Consider the following 19,555-nt stretch of genomic DNA (forward strand, 5'->3'; position numbering starts at 1 on the left):
AAAACAGAGGTTACAGGGATGTTTTAGTTAGGAAATCGCACAAAAACAGAAATTCACTGAGAAAAAAATTACAGTTATGTTATAGTTAGATGATTTTGTTAGTGTGAACATTAATGTTTTGAACTAAAAAAACTAACTAACTTGCGTCCCCGCCATGCACTGCTTCTGACCTCATATATGACATCACTCGTCACATGTTCAATGACATCATTTATAACATCACTGATGACATCATCCAAATTTCTCTTTCACACATATTGCTCTATAAATTAGTATAACATTAGAGGCTGGGTAGTAAGTACAAAATAGCTCAGGAGAAAATCACCCATTACAACTGCTAGTACACCAACAACTCACTTAGATGTTGAAAACGAGCATTATATGCAACATTGAGCCTATAGCATACACTTTACTGTAGAATAGATCAAATTAGCAATCAACCACAGATATATGGGAAACCACGTTGATTGCAGTATTCAGTATCTATAAAATTGTTGACAGAAAGCCAAAATAGTGAAGGCTGTTTTAAAAACAAATGTTCTACTATGGACAGCTTTTATCTGTATAAACCCTCGACACTCACCGAACCTACGTTGAGAAATGAGGTCGATATGAGCCGAAAAACAAGTACTGTAAACACTTTTTTCTCTATGAATAGAGAGTTTACCCTTTATCACACTATTTGCAGACCGTGACTTCTCATGAGAAATGCACCTGAGTATTGAAAAAAATCTACAAAGAACAGCGTACGCTCTATGCAACAGTTGTCAAAAAAACACTATTTGCTCAAAAAAATAACCACACTCTGAAGGTGCTAAAGAACATCTGAAAAAAAATCAATGGGAGTGTGCGCCCACGCCATTCTCAAGGAATTGGAGTCTCTTCTCGAAATAGTAATAAGACCCTCAGTGCTAAAGAACATACTCGCTTCACACTGTGGTGAAAACTTTTCAGATAGCTCATCTATTCTAACAAAACTAGCACATGTACATATCTTTGTTCCTGGTACACACAGTCTTGTATGTTAATTCTAAATTACCATGCTGACAAGATTCTCTCTAATAACTAGAGGCAGTGTTCACAATTTATTATCAACTTCGTATAAACTTTCTCCTGTAGGAAACTTTTTCTATAGATCCAAAAACCTTTTCTGAAGCATTGTGAACACAACTCAACTGTCACCTGCTCACAAAATTACTCTTGAATAAAAAAAAATGGTAACATGTTCAATACCCCTACACAGCTATGGTGCACTAGGGGCACAAGCATTATGTAAACACTTACACGCATTAGCTGAAGCCAGGCTGTACAAAAATTGGTGGAAAACTTAAATAACAGCTACCCCCCACTACGTAAACTCTAAAGCAAACTAGCCTACTCCGGAACGTCTTTATTTGGTAATGTTTCCAAAGCATATAAAGTACACAGAATAAAACAAAGTGCTGGTCGGCATTGTTTAAAATGGTATTTTCTTAAAAGAGGGAGAATGTACCTCATCCGTTGTATTTTATAAAAACTACAAAAAACAGGATGTAGCAATCAAACTTTGCATCACATGGACTGGCTGGTAAATTATTTAAAGAATATTTTTTACATGTATTTAAGGAAAAACCATCATCAAGGGAATAAAATTCAATCAGAACCTTGCCAAAATAAAGCGATGCTGGAGGATCGTCACCCTGCAAAATAGGGAAGGGGGGGGGGGGGAGGGGGAGGTCATGAATTATAGCCTTACAGAGAATTTCTATCTATTTTCCTCCTCTCTCTCATCCACAGCTTTCATCAAAAAGATTTCCTTGATTCTCTTTTTAGAGATGGTCGCACAACTAATAGGTTTACGTTTAATTCGTCCAGCCCCAGTGATCTCAGTGTACATTTCACAACTGCAACTAAACAATCTTATGCCCACTATCCAGAGACAAACAGTCCCTGATAATGCTCTGAATTACATGTACTATGTCCCTCCTCCAAATCGAATGCCATAATAAAATAGGGGCAAGTCTAATTGATCAGAGAGGTATGGGGAACATAATTCGGTGTGACAATTAGAGTTGGAACAACTACGACGAAGGGCCAATAACCTTTTTATAAATCCGCCCTTTAAATGTTGAATAGAGTCTATTGTCACCACTCCCCAAACCCCTGCCCCATATGTTACAGAGGGGATGGTCTTTGCATTGTATTCCTTTTTTATGGCCTCAATAGGCTGAGACCTTAGCTTCTTCTTAAAATTCAAAATTGCAGTCATACGCCTTTCTATTACAAGAGCCCTGTTAGCCACCATATTTAGCCAAGAATGCGAATTGTCAAAAAGAACCCCCAGATAGGAAAATGTGTCCACTACCTGCAACTTGCGTGACTATGTGGAATACTGGGAGTTTCTTGGAACGAGCCCTTGTCAACAAAACAAAAAATGTTGCTTTGTTAACACGTAGCCTCTAGCCTATTCGACAATAAACACCCCATCCATGCTGCAGTAGTATCTAGTAGGGAAGTGGGTCTGTAATGTTGAGGCCATTATTCATTCTCAAGGTCAATAGTTTTATTTGATTCAGACCTCTACTGAGGTCAACAAATACAAAAGCAAAACAATTCTTTTTATACACTTTAAAACAATTTTTTAAAACTTGAACAAACTATTCATCCCCTTTTTTAAAAAGCGAGGATTATTATGGTACTTTTCCCAGAGGCAGGTGGACCCCCTGTTCAGATTGCTTTGAAGAGGGTAGTCAGCGGTAGTGCCCATAGTTCTTGATGTTCTAAACCTGGAGCCTTGGCACCAGCACACTGATTGGATGATGTCTTCAGTGATGTCATCAATTATTTCATTTGAGATGTCATAAATGATGTCATAGAGCACTTCATGATTGATGTTATGTATGGTCAAAAGCAGTGCATAGCTGGGGCGCAAGTTATAGTTAGCGCTGCTAACTATACCTAGTGAATTTGTGTTCTTTTTAGTTCAAAGCATCAGTTCACACTAACAGATTCCCCTAACTATGAAGTTACTTTAACCTTTGTTTTTTTCCAGTGAATATGTGTGTTATATATATATACATACACACACACACACATATTATATATATATATATTCACTGAAAAAACCATAGGTTTCACACATGTTATAGTTAGCTGGAAATTTTACTGATAAAAAACCAATGAAATTCCCCCGTTATAGTTACTGTAAGAAACTATAACTCACGCGACCGCAATCCTCTGCTGATGCTAATACTGTATTTAGACACTTATTTGCCCATGTCTTCTTCCATTAAATTTTAGCTATACATATATTACAAATTTTTTTTTTTCATAAAGACACATATGTCATCAGCAGAGGATTACGGCCGCGTGAGTTATAGTTGCTTACAGTAACTATAACGGGGGAATTTCATTGGTTTTTTATCAGTAAAATTTCCAGCTAACTATAACATGTGTGAAACCTATGGTTTTTTCAGTGAATTAGCAAGGTTTTTTAAATGCTAATTCCTAACTATAACGTGTGTGAAACCTATGGTTTTTTCAGTGAATTTGTACGGTTTTTTAAATGCTAAGTTACTTTACGCCATTCGTGGCGTGCGCGCCCACTTAACGCAGTTCGTTCCGTGCGCGCACGGTGCGCTTCGCGCACCGTGCGCGCACAGTGAGCACGCGGTGCGCTTCGCGCACCGCGCGCCCACTTTACGCAGTTAGTGCCGTACACGCAAGGTGGGCACGCAGTGCGCTACGCGCACCGCGTGCCCACGTAACGCACCGTGCGCACATGGAGGACATATTATGCGCTTCCTTGTGATAGGTAATCTGTTAAATTTAATTTGTAAGTGATGACAATAATATGCCATGCACAGAGAGTGCGTTTTTTTTTTTTAATATATTTTTTAGCGTAAGCGCACGGTACGCGTACGGTAAGCGTAATCGGCGAAATTTTCAAAAAATAAAAATTTCCCGTTTTTGGCCTTGGGGGATCTTTGAGGACTCAACTAACATGGCTATGTGCATGGGCGCTGTCTAAACAGCCCCTTTATATGTTTTTTCCCTTTGTTTACAGCCCCTCCCTCACAGTGCGAGAGAGAAAATGGCGGCCGCCGCTTCCTGGTTTCGACCGATTCGAATGTTTACTTAGATGTAACAGCCAATCAGAATCGCGCTCGCCACCGTACGCGTACGGTAAGCGCACCGTAAGCGCACCGTAAGCTGGCTCAGATATATATATTGATTTAAAGGCTATTTTCTCAGAATCTACTGAACAGATTTACACCAAACCAACAAAAGGCACTTCCTTGACCTGAGGACTACCTCTCTGCCAAATTTCAAGTAATTCTGTTCAGCCGTTCGGGCTGTAGCCCTGTCTAAAGGTCCTATGGAAAAATGCATGGGAAAAACGCGTTTTGGGACCCCCCTTTTATCTCAGCTCCCGCTTGACGAATCCCCCCGAGACTTTCAGGGTAGGAGCGGAGCGTAGCGCCCCACCTATTTTGACAAATTCGCGAGGATTCGTCAACCGGCGCCAAAGTTATTCAAAATAGAATGTTGAGGATTTCCTATGGAAACGTGGTCCTAACTATAACTACCTACTGGCGACCGCCAGTAGGTAATATATATATATATATAAATAATTAAAGGGTTTTCCCTTACCTATGATATACTTACATTTTCATTGTTAAGGAATGTGTGTTAAAAGCCGCAGGGGAGAGGATGTGGCCTAATGGCTAGAGCGGTCAACCTCAAACCTGGGGAACCGGGTTCGATTCTCAGGATGGACGCTCAACATCCTGTGATTCTGGACAAATCACTTACTCTCCCTGTACCTAACAAAATGAATGTGTCCATCTGTAACGCAACTGGTGCTCTTGTAAAGCACTCTGATACCTTCTGGACGAGTTTGCGCTCTATAAAACTCCAAAGGAAAAGATATGTGTGGTAAAGACTTGCGTGGTAAAGGCATGTGTGGTAAAGACATGCATGGTTCCATCATACATGGGGGGTCATTCATGGGGTAATGGAGCATGCTAAAAGGCATGCATGGTAATGGCATGCATGGCAAAGACATGCATGGTTCCGTCATTCATGGGGGTAATGGATGCATGCTAAAGGCATGCGTGGTAATGGCATGCATGGCAAAGACATGTTTGGTTCCATCATACACCCCCCCAGATAGACTGATACACTCAGATGTCCGACTGTCCATCTCAGGCATCCTTTCAATGACCTCAGTCCCTTCCTGAGGGAGGTGACTCTGTAGAGTTGCTGCCCTGGGCTGATCGTTTAGACATTGAGCCTTACAAGCCAGATCAAAATTTCAGATCCAGCTGAGACTATCTGCGCCTGGGACATAAATATGTATCAATTCCTTTCAAGAATTGGTGCAAGTCAGTCAAACACGAGTACCTAACTGTTGTGTGTTCATCCTAAAGACATTTAAAAATTCCCAAAAGTTTCATTTTCACTTGCGGGGTCCCCAGCTGTGTATCGGAGGACTGTTCCTTTGACACCCTCTCCGTTATAACCACAGTTTTCACACAGAGAGGGAGGAGGAAGAAAAGACATGTTATGCTAGACATAATATATATTGCTTCTTCTGCCATTGGTATGGCCTGGCACACTGGTCCAGTCCAGTCCAGTAGCTTCTTGTCATTCGTTTGAGGATTCTGACATAGACTGGAGTTTGGTGTATGACCCACAACATCAATAGTGAATTTGTGCTCTGTTGAGGTTTCCATTTGGACATGTTTGGCAAAAGACGTTTTCCCGGTCAATATTCAGGGCTAAAGTATCAGACAAACTATAGGTCACACCTGGAATCTGGATACTTGAGCGGTCCTTGCATAAAATATTCAAAATGGGTAAGATTTTGGGTGAGGGGGATAAACCCCAGTGTTTTTCATCCACCACAGGGAGTTCCAGTGGCTCACGATGCACTAACACACTCACTTCAAACTCCTCACACACACTTTCAAAGAGTCGCACAACTGAAGCCCCACCTACCTGAACAGTCGCATCTTCTTCCACCAACCACCCAGACACCTCCATTCCACAGGACTCCTACTCGCAACCATCCCACGCATGCACACAACTGGATCAGGAGAACGGGTGTTCTCTAATATCGCCCCGAAAGCGTGGAACGCCCTTCCACTCCACATCAGAGCCTCCTCTCTTCAATTCCGCTAGAAGCTAAAGCCCTGGATTTTCAGTTCACAAACCTACGCCAGGCAGCAGTGGCCACACCCATCTGCTCAGCGCCAGGATACCCTCGTGGGTTGCAGTGCACTTTATAAATACACTTAACATAAAATCACATTTTGTAAAAATATATTTCATTTACATTCTACCTGCTTCAGTGGTACATTCTGAGACCATTTTAGCCATCAGCAATTTCATGCTGTGATTCAGAAACTCAGTTGTGATATCAAATGCAAGACTACAAGTCCCAGAATGCAAACTGCTTTAGCAGGAAAGGGGTCAGCAGAAAGGGGAAGCCCTGAGAAGATATTATACGTGTTGGTCTCGCATGGCAGGCATGCTGCTAGTCGTAGTTTCCACTGATGCCAGGACCCTCGTCCAACCACAAACTCCTGATCCCCCCCCCCCCCACCAAAGATAGCTTTTTATTGTTTATGAAACCTCGTGCTGCTCTGCCTTATTCGTATGAAGTACTCCCAGTGCTGCTGTTGTTTTTTGGCATTTTGGGACGTGTAGCTATATTTTCTTACATACATTCAGGACTGCAAATGCAGGATGGAAAGATTCGTGTCACAGTAGTTGAGATGCCACTGACATCCAACATATGGCTGCCTAACCATCTGAAAAAACAAGCAGGTGTAACTTTTGAAGAGAAGACGTGGTGGTGAGGTCGCCTGGGAGTGGGACAGCGCTCTCACGTTTCCCCATTCCATGCGTGAGTATGTCATCCAGTCCAGGTTTTCACTTTGCATTTTGGAGCTTGCAGGACTAAGTTTGCTGTGGGATAAACAGGACTGCAAGTACCACAGTGCAAAGACAAACCTGGAGCGGGTGAACTACTCGGGTAGGAACTCCAGCTCTGCAGTAACTGCTGAGCCTGCTGGGCTGTATGAGGACAAATGAAGGCACACTGAATGAGAACTAGAAATACGGTTTCCATGTGGCTGCACCTCCGGTTTGATCTCTTCGACCATTCCAGACATGTTTTTAAATCTACCAGCCCTTGTATTTTGGGATATGTAGATTGAATATTCATTTTTAAGCCAATGGGTTTACAATCCTCACAGTTCTAAATGTTGGAGGCTAAAAAGACTGCAATGAGTGAAAATGCATTCCTGTAACACCCTCGCCATGTGGTAACTTCAGCCATTTGGCATTTTTACCAACAGCCTTTGCATGCTGGAACTTGTGAAGGTCTACTTGCAAAGCTCAATGTAAACTACATGCCCCAGAATGCATTGCTGTGCTGGATAAAAGGCAGGACTTAGCCCTGGCTGGCACCGTAAATCTTCTAGTGAGTCAGTGTGAACACAAACGATTTGCCGTTGCGCCTTCTGACAATATGAGGGGCCTTTGGTAACCCGGCAGTCTTTTAAAGCCCCTCCAATGCTCCCTGGAGCAGGCTGGGGTCTGAGTCTGCCTGGGCCCAGAGGCATTCATGGGGCAGGAGAGACCGAGAGGGATAGCCGGCCTCCCCAGAGTTTCTTTGCGTGACTTTAATGTTTGCATATTCGGCTGGTGTTAAATTCCTCCCAGGACAAGTGTGATCACAGAGGCCTGTTTGTGGTGCGCTCGGCTGGTCTGTGCGTGGAGCGTGGCCGGTGTCTTCGATCCGCTGTGGAGTTTAGGGGTCCCTCCCTTAACCTACCCACGTCTGTCTCCCCTGTGCCGGTGCATGGCTCCCCCGGCTGGCAGCAAAGGCGGCGCTCTCACCCCTCCAGCCCATCAGGGGTTAATCCTGCCGAGGAGGGGGAGGGGTGTGCTCGGCACTGCCCCCTGCTCCTCTCCCAGTGCACAGTGTGGCACAGCGCGCTCGGGGCTGCTGAGTGCGAGGTCCCAGCAGTGCCCGGCGAGCAGCCCCAGACTTCAGCAGCAGCCCCACGGGCATGGCAGAGGAAAGATGAAGGTGTCCGCGTGCAATGTGACCCTCTGCCCCCTCCCCAAGACTCCCCCTGGAGCTCCCGAGCTAGGAAGTCGCTGGCCCGGAGACGGCGCAAGGTAGGCATCAGCCACTTAGAAACCGACGTGGTTGACTGTTTGTGTGGATAGCGCTCCGTGTGCGTGGAAGATGCTTCAAGGCGCTTATTTGTATAAGTAGTCAACAGATCGCACGGTCACTTGTAGCAGGACTAATTTGCGAAGCAAAAGATCTGGCGATAGATGGCTGCCCCACTCTGTTTCAGATGCCCGTGAGGTGGAGTTGCATTTCAGAGATTGAAGTCACCCCATGCCAAGTGTTAATAGCGCTGCGCGTTGGTTCCCATGTGTACCTTTTGCATTCTGCTTCCTGTGGTTTTACATGCACTATTAAAAAATCAGGACTCCAAGTACCAGAATGCATTTTAAACACCAGGACTGCTAGTACGAATAGTATGACTGGCTTGTCGCCTCGGTCTAGCTATCAGATAACTTGTTTTTTGTGTCTTTGCTTTTGTTCCTTCCACATACCTCAGTTGCAGGCTGTAGGCAAACTACCCAGCGGTTTCTCCCATTCCCCGGCGCTGTTTTTGTGTTAACGAGGAGGTTAACGAGAACAGCATGGCCGGCGTGTTTGTTTTGATGACAAAAGACACATTTGTAATACCTCCCGTCTTGGTTTGGAGCAGCGCCCTTTGCTTTCTTCTGCTTTCCTGCCCGGTGGAGGTTTTAGCCCCTGTGCGCTTCCTTTACTGCGCGTGGTTTATTTACCATATAAAGCCATGCGCACCGGTAACTCTGGCTCCACAGGGAGCAGGGCGCCCGGCACTCTAGCAGGGTGCACACGGGCTGTACACACCCACCTCCGCCCCTCCCCGGGGCCAGCCCGGGACCGGTGACCTTCAGAGGGCAGCTGACGTGGATTAGGGGATTTGGCCGATAAGACATTTACTTGGCTTGTGTTCTTTAGGAAACCTGCATTCCGCCTTTTCCCCTTCGCTTGCGTTTTTTGTGTCCATTTGAGCCTCCTTGGAAGCCACGAGACAAAACAAACCCCCCTCGCTCGTAGCACTGCCAGTCTGATCCGCCCCCGTGGGCATAAACCGGTTTAGAGGTGACCTGGTTCACCCAGGCACTTATGGCTGAAACTTTACTTTGTTAATTTAAAAGTTCCACGTGTGTAAAATATGACAAATAGTTATGGCAGAGAAGGAACCGGCAGAGAAATGCGCCGCTTCCATGGCTCCTAACGTCTGTAAAGCGCTTTAGCATAACTTTTTATATGCAGTTATTTTAACCCAAGTAAACTTTGTACTCATTTTAACAACATTTAACAGATTAAAAGGACAACTTTGTAGAGATTTTAATCTGTTACCTGCGGTTCTCGTCAGCGAGTGCTTAGCTCGCTGAGCTACCTAATTTGGTAGTCCAGGCTGCTTCCTTTAGAGAGCCCCTGCGGGAGCCCAGGTGTAGGAGCCACTTGCATTCATTAAGGGGGTCCTTCTGCTTGCTGCCTGTTTCTAGTTACAGCCTGCAGATCTTATCTGTGATTTGTGTTTAAATGTGGGCTCTCGCGACAAAGTTGTAAACCTGATTGATTTGTTTTCGCCGTCTGAAGTTTTTTTACACGTCATTGTTTGTCTTTGATGTGATTTGCCGACTTTGAGACACGCCCGTGCCCCCAGGCCTGTATCTCCTGGCCCCGGGCCTCTGCAGACAGTTCACAGGGGCGCCTTTGTCTCCCAACAATAGCCCCAGAAGGAGCCCCGGTGGGGGGCAAACAACCCGAAACGTAATATAGTTGTCTGGCGGCGGGGCTTGGCGGGCGCGCTTCCGACCACAAGATGGAAATGTGAGCACGTACCGGGTGATGTCACTTGGTGAGGGACTCCTTGAGTGGTGCAGACGTGGGGTGTCTGACTCTGGACCTGTGGGCTACTGTGGGGGCAGTGTGCAGGCTTCAGCTGCTAATCCCGGGTTCCCAGCCAACGTAGATCCTATCTGATCCTGGCTGCTGCCGACGCTCAGTGTCTCGCCTTTGTTCTTGTGCACCTCTTTGACTGAACACTCCCGGCCCTGTGGGTTTAAGAGTCCGTGTTTTATTACCCTGATAAAAGTGATGCAGGGAGATGGATCACCGGTTGTGTTTCCTGTGTCATCTGTGACACCGTCAACCTCACGGTGTGGCCCTGGCGGGCACTCTGCATATTAACTGTTGTTATATAGTGCCTCATTTATGTTTCAAAGCACTGTAAGCAATAGCTGTTGTCATTACACCGTTTAGTATTGCCCAATTGGGCCTCGGACACATCACATGCTAGCTGAATTCGCAGGAGTTCAAACAGTTAATAGTTGTGACGTAGGTCAGATCTCTGGGGCCAGCAGCGCTGCATTCTGGGATTCACCTGGGCACGTACGGGCCTAGCTAGGAGCCGCAGAGGGCGAGCTGCGGTGGGTGAATAAGTGCCCCCTGGTAGGGGCCGCTTGGCAGCTCCGAGACCACCTAACACTTGTTAACGAGGAGCCCCGTGGCGGGATTCACTGATACCTGAAATCAAACGCCTTGTTTTAGTTTCCGTCTCCATCTATAGCGTGCGCTGTAATGCTGGTGCTCCCTACGGTCAGTTTCTGTACCTGTGACTGCATTCTCGCCCCATGTAGTGTGTGACGCGGCCATCAGTAGTCTGCCGTGTCCTGGGGTCTGCTTTCACCATCGTCCAGTGCTACCAGCAAATAGGCTGACCTCCAACAGGTGTACGAAAGTACGAACCCATTTCTTCCCCATAAAGAGCACGCACTGGCCGGTGCCAACATTCCAAAACACCACAGGCGCTATGAAGCCCCCAGTGTTGTGTTGTACAGTAGCAGTTTGTAATCGGGTGCAGGTAGTGTCACTTTTAGAATTTTGAGCTTACTTCTCCAGGCAGGTCGTGCAAAGAACAGATGTTTAAAGCATGGACGGGGTGGAGGCCCCTGACCTCGCATGGGGCCCCTGACCTCGCATAGGCCCCCTGGGTGGCTCTGTGCATCCCCATGTTATTAAACAACCCTGCATTTGGTCTGGGCCACTTTGGGCGTAAATGGCCTTCAATGTAGGGATCCTTGGAGCCATTATGGGACTATGTTGTGTGATCTGGCTGCGGGAGATTGGTTGTGTTACTAGAGCGTATACATAAGACACCTTTGCAGGCATTGAAACTGAATGGCACTCATTTTGAAAGTTCGTAGTTTTTCCCAGAAATTGGCATGGATCCAGCCTTCCTGGGCCCACTGTGGACACTCTTTGTTAGAGAGCGCTCAAGTATTGTTGCTCACATGAAGTGTCCAGGGCTTTAGATATTTTTTTTCTAGGATATCTTGTGACTACATTTTGTAATGGATTAATATATGCTGTTAATTTCTCTTTTTATAGTTGGAAATTGAAAATGAGAGTGAGGAAAAAGGAAAACACATATTTTCCCCCGATTAGAACATTGCTAATCCGTTTGTATTTATTGGTGCAAACGAGCCGAGCCAGGGCTGAAGGGCCCCTAATACCTTGTAAATAAAAGGGATCAATACTTAGTCTACGCCTCATGCTTGTTATCAACTTAATCTTAGAACCATTAAAGGCAGATTTGAGGAACGTAGCAGTTCATGGGACTGCTAATAACAGTCGAAATCATATATAAGAAGAGAGCGGCGTTAATAAGACCAGTGAGAAATCGAGAATTCAGTGGCTGTCATGGATGTGTTAGTGTGGTGATGTCACAACCGAAGTGTCTTCTGTCACTGTAGCCTGCCATACTTACTGGGCACTAGCGCGTACTCCCATATTGCTAAAAACATACATCACCACTCAACCCAAAGTCAGCAGTGCCGGAAAAACTTCTCCCTAGAACAACTCGTGCTCCAATGTGTGAGAGAACCGTGGAAACACCACCGAGAGCTGCCATCTTGGTGCAGGTGGCTTGGCATGAAGAAAGCTTATCCAGTCAGATTTTAGTGTCCCCGTTCACCTTTGGTGGTGGTTAGAGAAATGTGTGTGCCAAGCCAGTTGGCATGAATTAATGGGATACTCGCAGCTTGGGGCTGGCACAGCGGCACCTCTCGGGCGATCACCTACACTGCCAGCTCAAGGTATCGAAGGGATCCCAAACAACCCCAGGAGATGCCTGGGAGCATCCGCGTGGGCTCCTGCCCTGGCGTTTTGCCCATGAGTGGGTCTGGTGTCCCTTAGGCCTTTTCTCAACCTGATCCACTCCAGACTCTGGCGCGTCTGATTGTCCTGATGGTGCTGTGTGGCACTACCAGAAGGGGGTGGAAAGCCTCGGTAGTGGACTGGGTTTAACTGGTTGCTGCTGGAGGAGTGGGGAGGCCTGGGGGCCAGAGAGAGATTTTCCTCACTTACTAGAAGTGCAACCATGTTAGATTTGTGCTGCAAAAAAATTACAAGTGTTACAAGTTACTCTTCATCAACATGAAACACATCTTAATGTAGTTAAAGGAGTGGTGTCGAGTGTGGGAACTAGTTAGGTCTTTTACTGTGGGCCCCTAGCTTTGTCAATCTAAATATCCCTTTTAAAAGCCCTGGTATGGCCTTCTTGAGTTGAGAACCTGCCTGGAGAAGAAGAATTAAGAGTTGCCTCCTGTCTGTGCAGGAATAACCCTCGGTGTCTACTAGAGGGGCTCTGTAAAAGCTGCACCCCCCCATCTGACCTGAATCTCTGTCCCACAGGATCTGATTGTAAGATCTGGCAAAGCAAGTTTTCCTGCCTTGAGCCAGCAGTATTTGAATCTACACCTGCCGTGGGCAGCGCCTGCTGGCTGGGATGCTTTGCCTCTGAGAAACTAAGTGGTAGGTGTTTAAGAAGGTTCATAACCAAAGGAGGCTGCTGGCCAGATGCAGAATCCCAGTTAACCCTCTCACTGCTTCGGAGGCTGGACCGCTAGGCCCAGCTGTGAAGGACAGCAGCAACTGACGGCAAGAGGAGTGAGGGCCTGGCCTACACACCCGTTGAAAAATAAAAAAGAACTACTTGGAATGAAACATTTTGACTTAAAGTTATTTTTGTGTGTGTGGTGGTGGGGTTTCTGCCTCTTGCAGGGCAATTACTCCACATTTGTTGTTTGAGTAGACGGGTACAAAGTAGAGTCGCCCATCCTTTCAAGATATGAACATGTGGTGTAGCCGAATGGACCCACTTTGAGCTCTTTAATTCTCCCTGGCGTCATGACACTCTGGATTCAACATCTGCCGATGAACTTCTTGGACCTCCTAGAGGTGATTTACTTTCCCATCCAGTTATCCTTGAGAACCGGCATTCCCAGGGGGCTCCTCCGTTCTCATCCACCTCAGCGAGAGAGGAGCTCTAACACCGGCTCCGGGTTGATCCCGCCTTACATCTTCCAGCTCTGAAAATGTCAATTCCTACCTAGAGTAGGTCTTCGCATTCTTGATTTAGCAGAATCATTCTTTGGTCCGTTCATAACCTCTTGTGTTTTTATTTATTTATTTTATTTTTTATCTATTGCATTGCTGCTCAGGCGAAGCTGACCAAGGTGAGGCAAGGTTACCTCCATTCAGGCTTGGATGCCTCTGTCGATTAGTCTTTTTGAGTGTGTGGGAGCTCAGTCACAGCTCACTTCAAGACTGCGATATCACTCCCATAATGCAGTTCACTAAAGTTTTAAGAACATTTAAAAACCTTCAGTAAAGTGACTGCTACTTGTTGCACGCCAGCATTGGCCCATGCCGCAAGACATGCTTTCTTATATATGTCCGCATTATCACGTGCCCATTGGAGGACAACTCCTCTTCTTAACAAAGTGATTTTCTCTACTAGTTGTTGTGAGTGAAAAATGAAATGAGAAAATGTCAAAACTTTGGAGTGTTGGATACAAAAGAAACATTCTGCGCTGGTCATTTATCCAAAACCCATTGCTTCTCATCCCCAACATGTCTTAACAAAGGTTTTTGGTTGAGTAACTGTGGCTGTGCGTAGCTTCACCGAGGTATGCACACCCTTCAGGTGTGACGAGTATGGCTTTTGCTCTGTTCATGGTGAACATATTGTATTCTTTACATTCTTGAGGGGGCTTTGGGTCTGGTTGCTTCAGCCATTGGGTCCGGTTGCTCCTGAAACATCACCCATAGGTTTGAGACCATGTCAATCACATCTTGGATCAGCTCACAGCAATATTTCAGTTTTGCTGTTTTTCTATTGGTTGGTCCTGTCTTTCCGCCGCCATTGAAATCGATGGGGGGGGGGGTTATCTTCCAACTGAAATCTGTCGGTAAGCGGCGCCGTAGGACTAGTAGTCAAGCAAACTCATCTCAAAAATGGTTGTATTATTTTCTGTTGCATCCATTTTTCAAATGTTTTTGCCTTTTGCTCATGATGGAGTACACAAACAAGCATTGGCAAAACGATGCCATAGTAAGATGAAAATCTAATGGCTTTGCCAATGCTTTTTTGCTTTCCAGGAGCAAAACCACCCCTAAGCGATAGATGATCGCAATATCTTGCAAAACACTCCAAGGAAAACATGCAGATGACAGTTTGCACTCGCCAGTTGCCATAAGTGTCTTGAGAGAGCACACACTCTGGTTAGTTAGAGGTTGGATGGCCACACTGCTCTCTCCGCCCCAAGGTAACTTCTTGTGTTGGGCACCCCACAGAGATTGTTGGTACTCCGTCTCCCAGCAGCACCAAGGAGCCCATGAGTCAGCAATCGCCGAGGAGAAACACAAGTGATAGGTGAAATGTTGGTATTAATCTCAGGCACTGGGAATTACTCTGGGCTGCTGTCCGGTCCATTGTGTTTTTGCCACTATAGACACTGACCAGCCCTATTCAAATCAATATTGGGCTGGACAAGCAGAGTTGGGATGGCGGGGGACGAGCAGAGTTGGGATGGCGGGGGACGAGCAGAGTTGGGATGGCGGGGGACGAGCAGAGTTGGGATGGCGGGGGACGAGCAGAGTTGGGATGGCGGGGGACGAGCAGAGTTGGGATGGCGGGGGACGAGCAGAGTTGGGATGGCGGGGGACGAGCAGAGTTGGGATGGCGGGGGACGAGCAGAGTTGGGATGGCGGGGGACGGGATGAGTTGAGATGGCACGTGATGAGGAGAGTTGGGATGGCGGGGGACGAGATGAGTTGGGATGGCGGGGGACGAGATGAGTTGGGATGGCGGGGGACAAGGTGAGGTGGGATGGCGGGGGTCAGGGTGTGGATGGATGGCAGGGGTCAGGGTGAGGAGGGATGGCATGGGTCAGGATGAGGAGGGATGGCATGGGTCAGGGTGAGGAGGGATGGCATGGGTCAGGGTGAGGAGGGATGACAGGGTCCGGGCGAGGTGGGATGGGAGTGGCTACAATGAGTTGGGATGGTGGTAACTGATGAGTTGGGGTGGTAGGTTAATAAATGAGGTGGAATGGCAGAGGCTATGATGAAGTGGGAACGCAGGGGTCGCCGTGAGCTGGGATGGCAGGGGTTGAGATGAGGTGAGTTGGGGTGGCAAGGGACACATTGAGTTGGGATGGCAGGTTACAAGATGAGGTGGGATGTCGTGGGACGCGGTGGGTTGGGATGTCGTGGGACGCAGTGGGTTGGGATGTCGTGGGACGCGGTGGGTTGGGATGTCGGGGGATGCGGGATGGCAGGGGGTGCATTGAGTTGGTGTGGCAGGGGACTCATTGAGTTGGGGTGGCAGGGGACGCATTGAGTTGGGATGGCGGGGGACGCATTGAGTTGGGGTGGCAGGGGACGCATTGAGTTGGGGTGGCAGGGGACGCATTGAGTTGGGGTGGCAGGGGACGAGATGAGCTGTAATAGTTATGAATGAATTGTAAGGACAGGTGACATGGCGAGGTCAGCGGTTGGGCAGCGATAGTATTTGGGATGGCAGTCCACGAGGGGAGTTGGGACGCCGGGCAACAATGAAAGTGGACGTTCAATTATGTCGTGAGTTTGGAGAGAAGCTTTTAGAAATCTACAACAAATAATGAGAGAGATGGAAGCGTGATGGGTTGAGTCAGAAGAATCTCTTATTGCGTCAGCTTAAAAAACACAGGATTGTGGCGCCACAACAGCGTGAAGAAAGGTGCTGCAGGCTCTGTGTGCAGCAGCGTAGAGGAAGCCGGGTTTGAGGGTAGCACTTAGAGGTTAGCAGTGTACTGGAAGCCAGGTTTGGGGGTGGCACTTGAAGGCTAGCAGTGTACCGGAAGCTGGGTTTGAGGGTGGCACTTGGAGGCTAGCAGTGTACCGGAAGCTGGGTTTGAGGGTGGCACTTGGAGGCTAGCAATGTACAGGAAGCCAGGTTTGAGGGTGGTACTTGGAGGCTAGCAGTGTACCGGAAGCCGGGTTTGAGGGTGGCACTTGGAGGCTAGCAGTGTACTGGAAGCCGGGTTTGAGGGTGGCACTTGGAGGCTAGCAATGTACAGGAAGCCAGGTTTGAGGGTGGTACTTGGAGGCTAGCAGTGTACCGGAATCAGGGTTTGAGGGTGGTACTTGGAGGTTAGCAGTGTACAGGAAGCCAGGTTTGAGGGTGGTACTTGGAGGCTAGCAGTGTACAGGAAGCCGGGATTGAGGGTGGCACTTGGAGGTTAGCAGTGTACAGGAAGCTGGGTTTGAGGGTGGTACTTGGAGGTAAGCAGTGTACCGGAACCAGGGTTTGAGGGTGGTACATGGAGGCTAGCAGTGTACAGGAAGCCAGGTTTGAGGGTGTCACTTGGAGGCTAGCAATGTACAGGAAGCCAGGTTTGAGGGTGGTACTTGGAGGTTAGCAGTGTACCGGAAGCAGGGTTTGAGGGTGGTACTTGGAGGTTAGCATTTCATCAGAGACTACTGCTCATCTGCAGTCTGGGTTGGGGGAGCTGAGAAGTGTTGTATAGTGGGCACCGGTGAAGCTCCCTTTTCATTGATAAATGCTGCTTCTAGTCTCACGATGGAGGTTTTAAGATATATTCTTTTTTTCCCCTCAGTTGGGATGACAGCAGCTCCGTCAGCAGTGGCATCAGCGACACCATAGACAACCTCAGCACCGATGACATCAACACCAGCTCTTCCATCAGCTCCTACGCCAACACGCCCGCCTCGTCTCGGAAGAACCTCGATGTGCAGGTGAGCCTTTGTTCTCTGAGTACATATACACTATTTTATTTGTGCATTTCTATGGAATATTAGTACTGTTATTATCTTTAGTGGGTCGGTAGGGTAATTAAGTGAAATTACATACTGCAGGAAGTAGGTATGGAACCAGAATTTGAACATGGCCAATTCAATCCAGTATTTTTTCAGAGGTTGTTAGGCCTTTCATTGGGCACCAAGGGACAATTTTAAGTGCATATTTTTATATAAATATTAATTGTAATTTTATGGTCGGGCTAGAAAGAATATCATGTTCCAAGACTTGTTATCAAGTCTGTAAAATATGCATGGAGTGGGCCTTGGCTGCACCCAAAGGAGTGTTTGTCTTTTCACGTTATTGGCTTTTTGGAGCCTCCTTGTGCCACCTGTGAGGTGCTTGTGTTGCAATGCACGAGGGACTGTTTGACCTTACATAATACTCTGAATATTCAAACATTAAATTATTGTATAGAGAAAGCAGTCCCATTTTGTTTTCTCTGCAGCATGCTTTTTTATTGATTTACTCACGTCTCCAAACACAAGCCAGACTTATTGACTTTGCCAATGCTTGTTTATATTGAAGTTAGTTGAGTTGAACATTGTTAAATAGACTGGCATATAGGAATTTGTTTTCCAAATGTCCAAAATATTAAATAATTGGTTTTCACTGCAGCGCATTGTGATAACCAAAAAAAAATCTAGTCTGAAATTGAACAAGGGGTATGTTTAATTATTTTAGTGTTGATGGGATTCTAGACATCCACTCCAGAGTTATCCAAATGCTTCTACACTTGATTCTTCTTTAGTTTTTGCGTTTCCTCAGAAGCCACAGCGTTGGATTCCTCTGAATCTGAAATGATAGCTCTTTGGAATAAAAGGCTTTGCTTGAGGCTCGCTCCGCCCTTCCCTCAGTGGTAATTATGCCTCGGGCAGCCATCAGACTGAGCCTGGGCTGGCACTTGGCAGCACAGTAGCTGCACTTTGAAGATCATTGCAAAAGATCAGAGTGAAGCCCACACTCTGCGTTGTCCGTGCCCGTTGGTTGCTCACCACAGAATGCAGATTCCTAGTTATTTTAGCATCTTAACTGTTGCTTTTGGCATCGAACAGCCATTGGTCTCAGTGATCACTGAGGCTTCCAGGGCATCCTTGTTTCGCTCGTTTGCGCCACTACAGAAGGCCCCAGTCGTATGCAGTCATCTCGGTCTCATCCCAGAAGGGGTGGTCTAGGCCAACCCACTGTGCCTTGCCCCCTCTAAGAGGACAAAAGACGCTCTAGACTAGTTTTGGCCTTGTTGATCGCCACTAGTGACGTCACATGGCAAATGACCTCGGAGCCCGTGTCTTGGCATACCAGTCATCCAAAATGTATTTGCCACCAGGGAACACCTTGTAACGGGGCTAGCTACCGCGGGATGCTTCTGGTTTTTTGGCCACATTTACTCGAGGTATATGTAGAGATTCCAACATAGCCAAGACGGTCCATGATATGAATAAGCAAGTGCAACAAATAACCATAAGATCCAGCTTTCCCCCCCCCCCCCCCCCCCCCCCCCCCACCACCGCCGTTGTAGGCTCTCAACCCAGCCGGGTTGAGAGCTTAATAGTGCGCATGTCAGGCTGGCCATCGCAAGACACTGGCCAAAGGGACATGCACACTATCAACTAGTGCACAGGAAGCTCACCACTGCTGCCACTCAGCAGGCCCCGCCCCATCCTGACAGGGTTCAAGACGGGTTGACGGAAAATAAAATGGTAATGAATCAATTTTCGCTTTCTGGGGCAATTAAGTGGGGTGACGCTCCTCCACTCAAACGCAGGAGCCGCCCGAGTGCCCCCAGTTCATTGGGCTGCACATAAATGAAAATGTGGGACATGGCTGCACTTGTGATCGGTCTCTAGTCTATAATGTGCCTGCCATGAACTCATGAAATTCGAGGTTGCTGCGAGCAGTGAATTTGTGTTTCCATCTTTCCAGACAGTGCAGCCCTACAACAAAGCGTTATCGCTGAAAACCTCTACTATCACTGCACGTGACGCGCGGATACCTGCGTGTGTTCCTCGTTGAAATGGGTAGGGTCGCGCAGACCTCGCGCACGTGGGAAACGGGCTCTTTTCTCAATGTACTTAGGAGACGTTGGGTCGGTAAATGACAGCATTCCCTTTTAGATTCGGAGTCTGTCAGATTGTTTATCTGTGAACTACAACGTGACCCCTGGCTTGCTTGTGGACTCTAACACTCTCGGGCAAACAGTAATAAAAACAGCTGCCCGTTTTTACAGTCCCCGAGAAGTGTACATTTCAAAAGGGGCTGCTATGTATCGGTAATACTGGAATTATGTAGCAAGA

General features: G+C 47.1%; 1 protein-coding gene across 7 annotated transcripts in view; it reads left to right on the plus strand.

Moving 5' to 3' along the window:
• Nucleotides 1-19,555, plus strand: part of NAV2 (neuron navigator 2) — a 606,131-nt gene that overhangs the window by 451,667 nt on the left and 134,909 nt on the right. For all 7 annotated transcript variants that reach the window (XM_085643594.1, XM_085643596.1, XM_085643598.1 and 4 more), the window contains one exon: nt 17,062-17,200. In XM_085643594.1, the coding sequence (XP_085499720.1) occupies nt 17,062-17,200 (139 nt within the window). The remainder of the gene's footprint in view (nt 1-17,061; nt 17,201-19,555) is intronic.

The sequence above is a fragment of the Triturus cristatus genome, chromosome 3_1 (genome assembly GCF_964204655.1).
Source record: "Triturus cristatus chromosome 3_1, aTriCri1.1, whole genome shotgun sequence".
Lineage (NCBI taxonomy): Eukaryota > Metazoa > Chordata > Amphibia > Caudata > Salamandridae > Triturus > Triturus cristatus.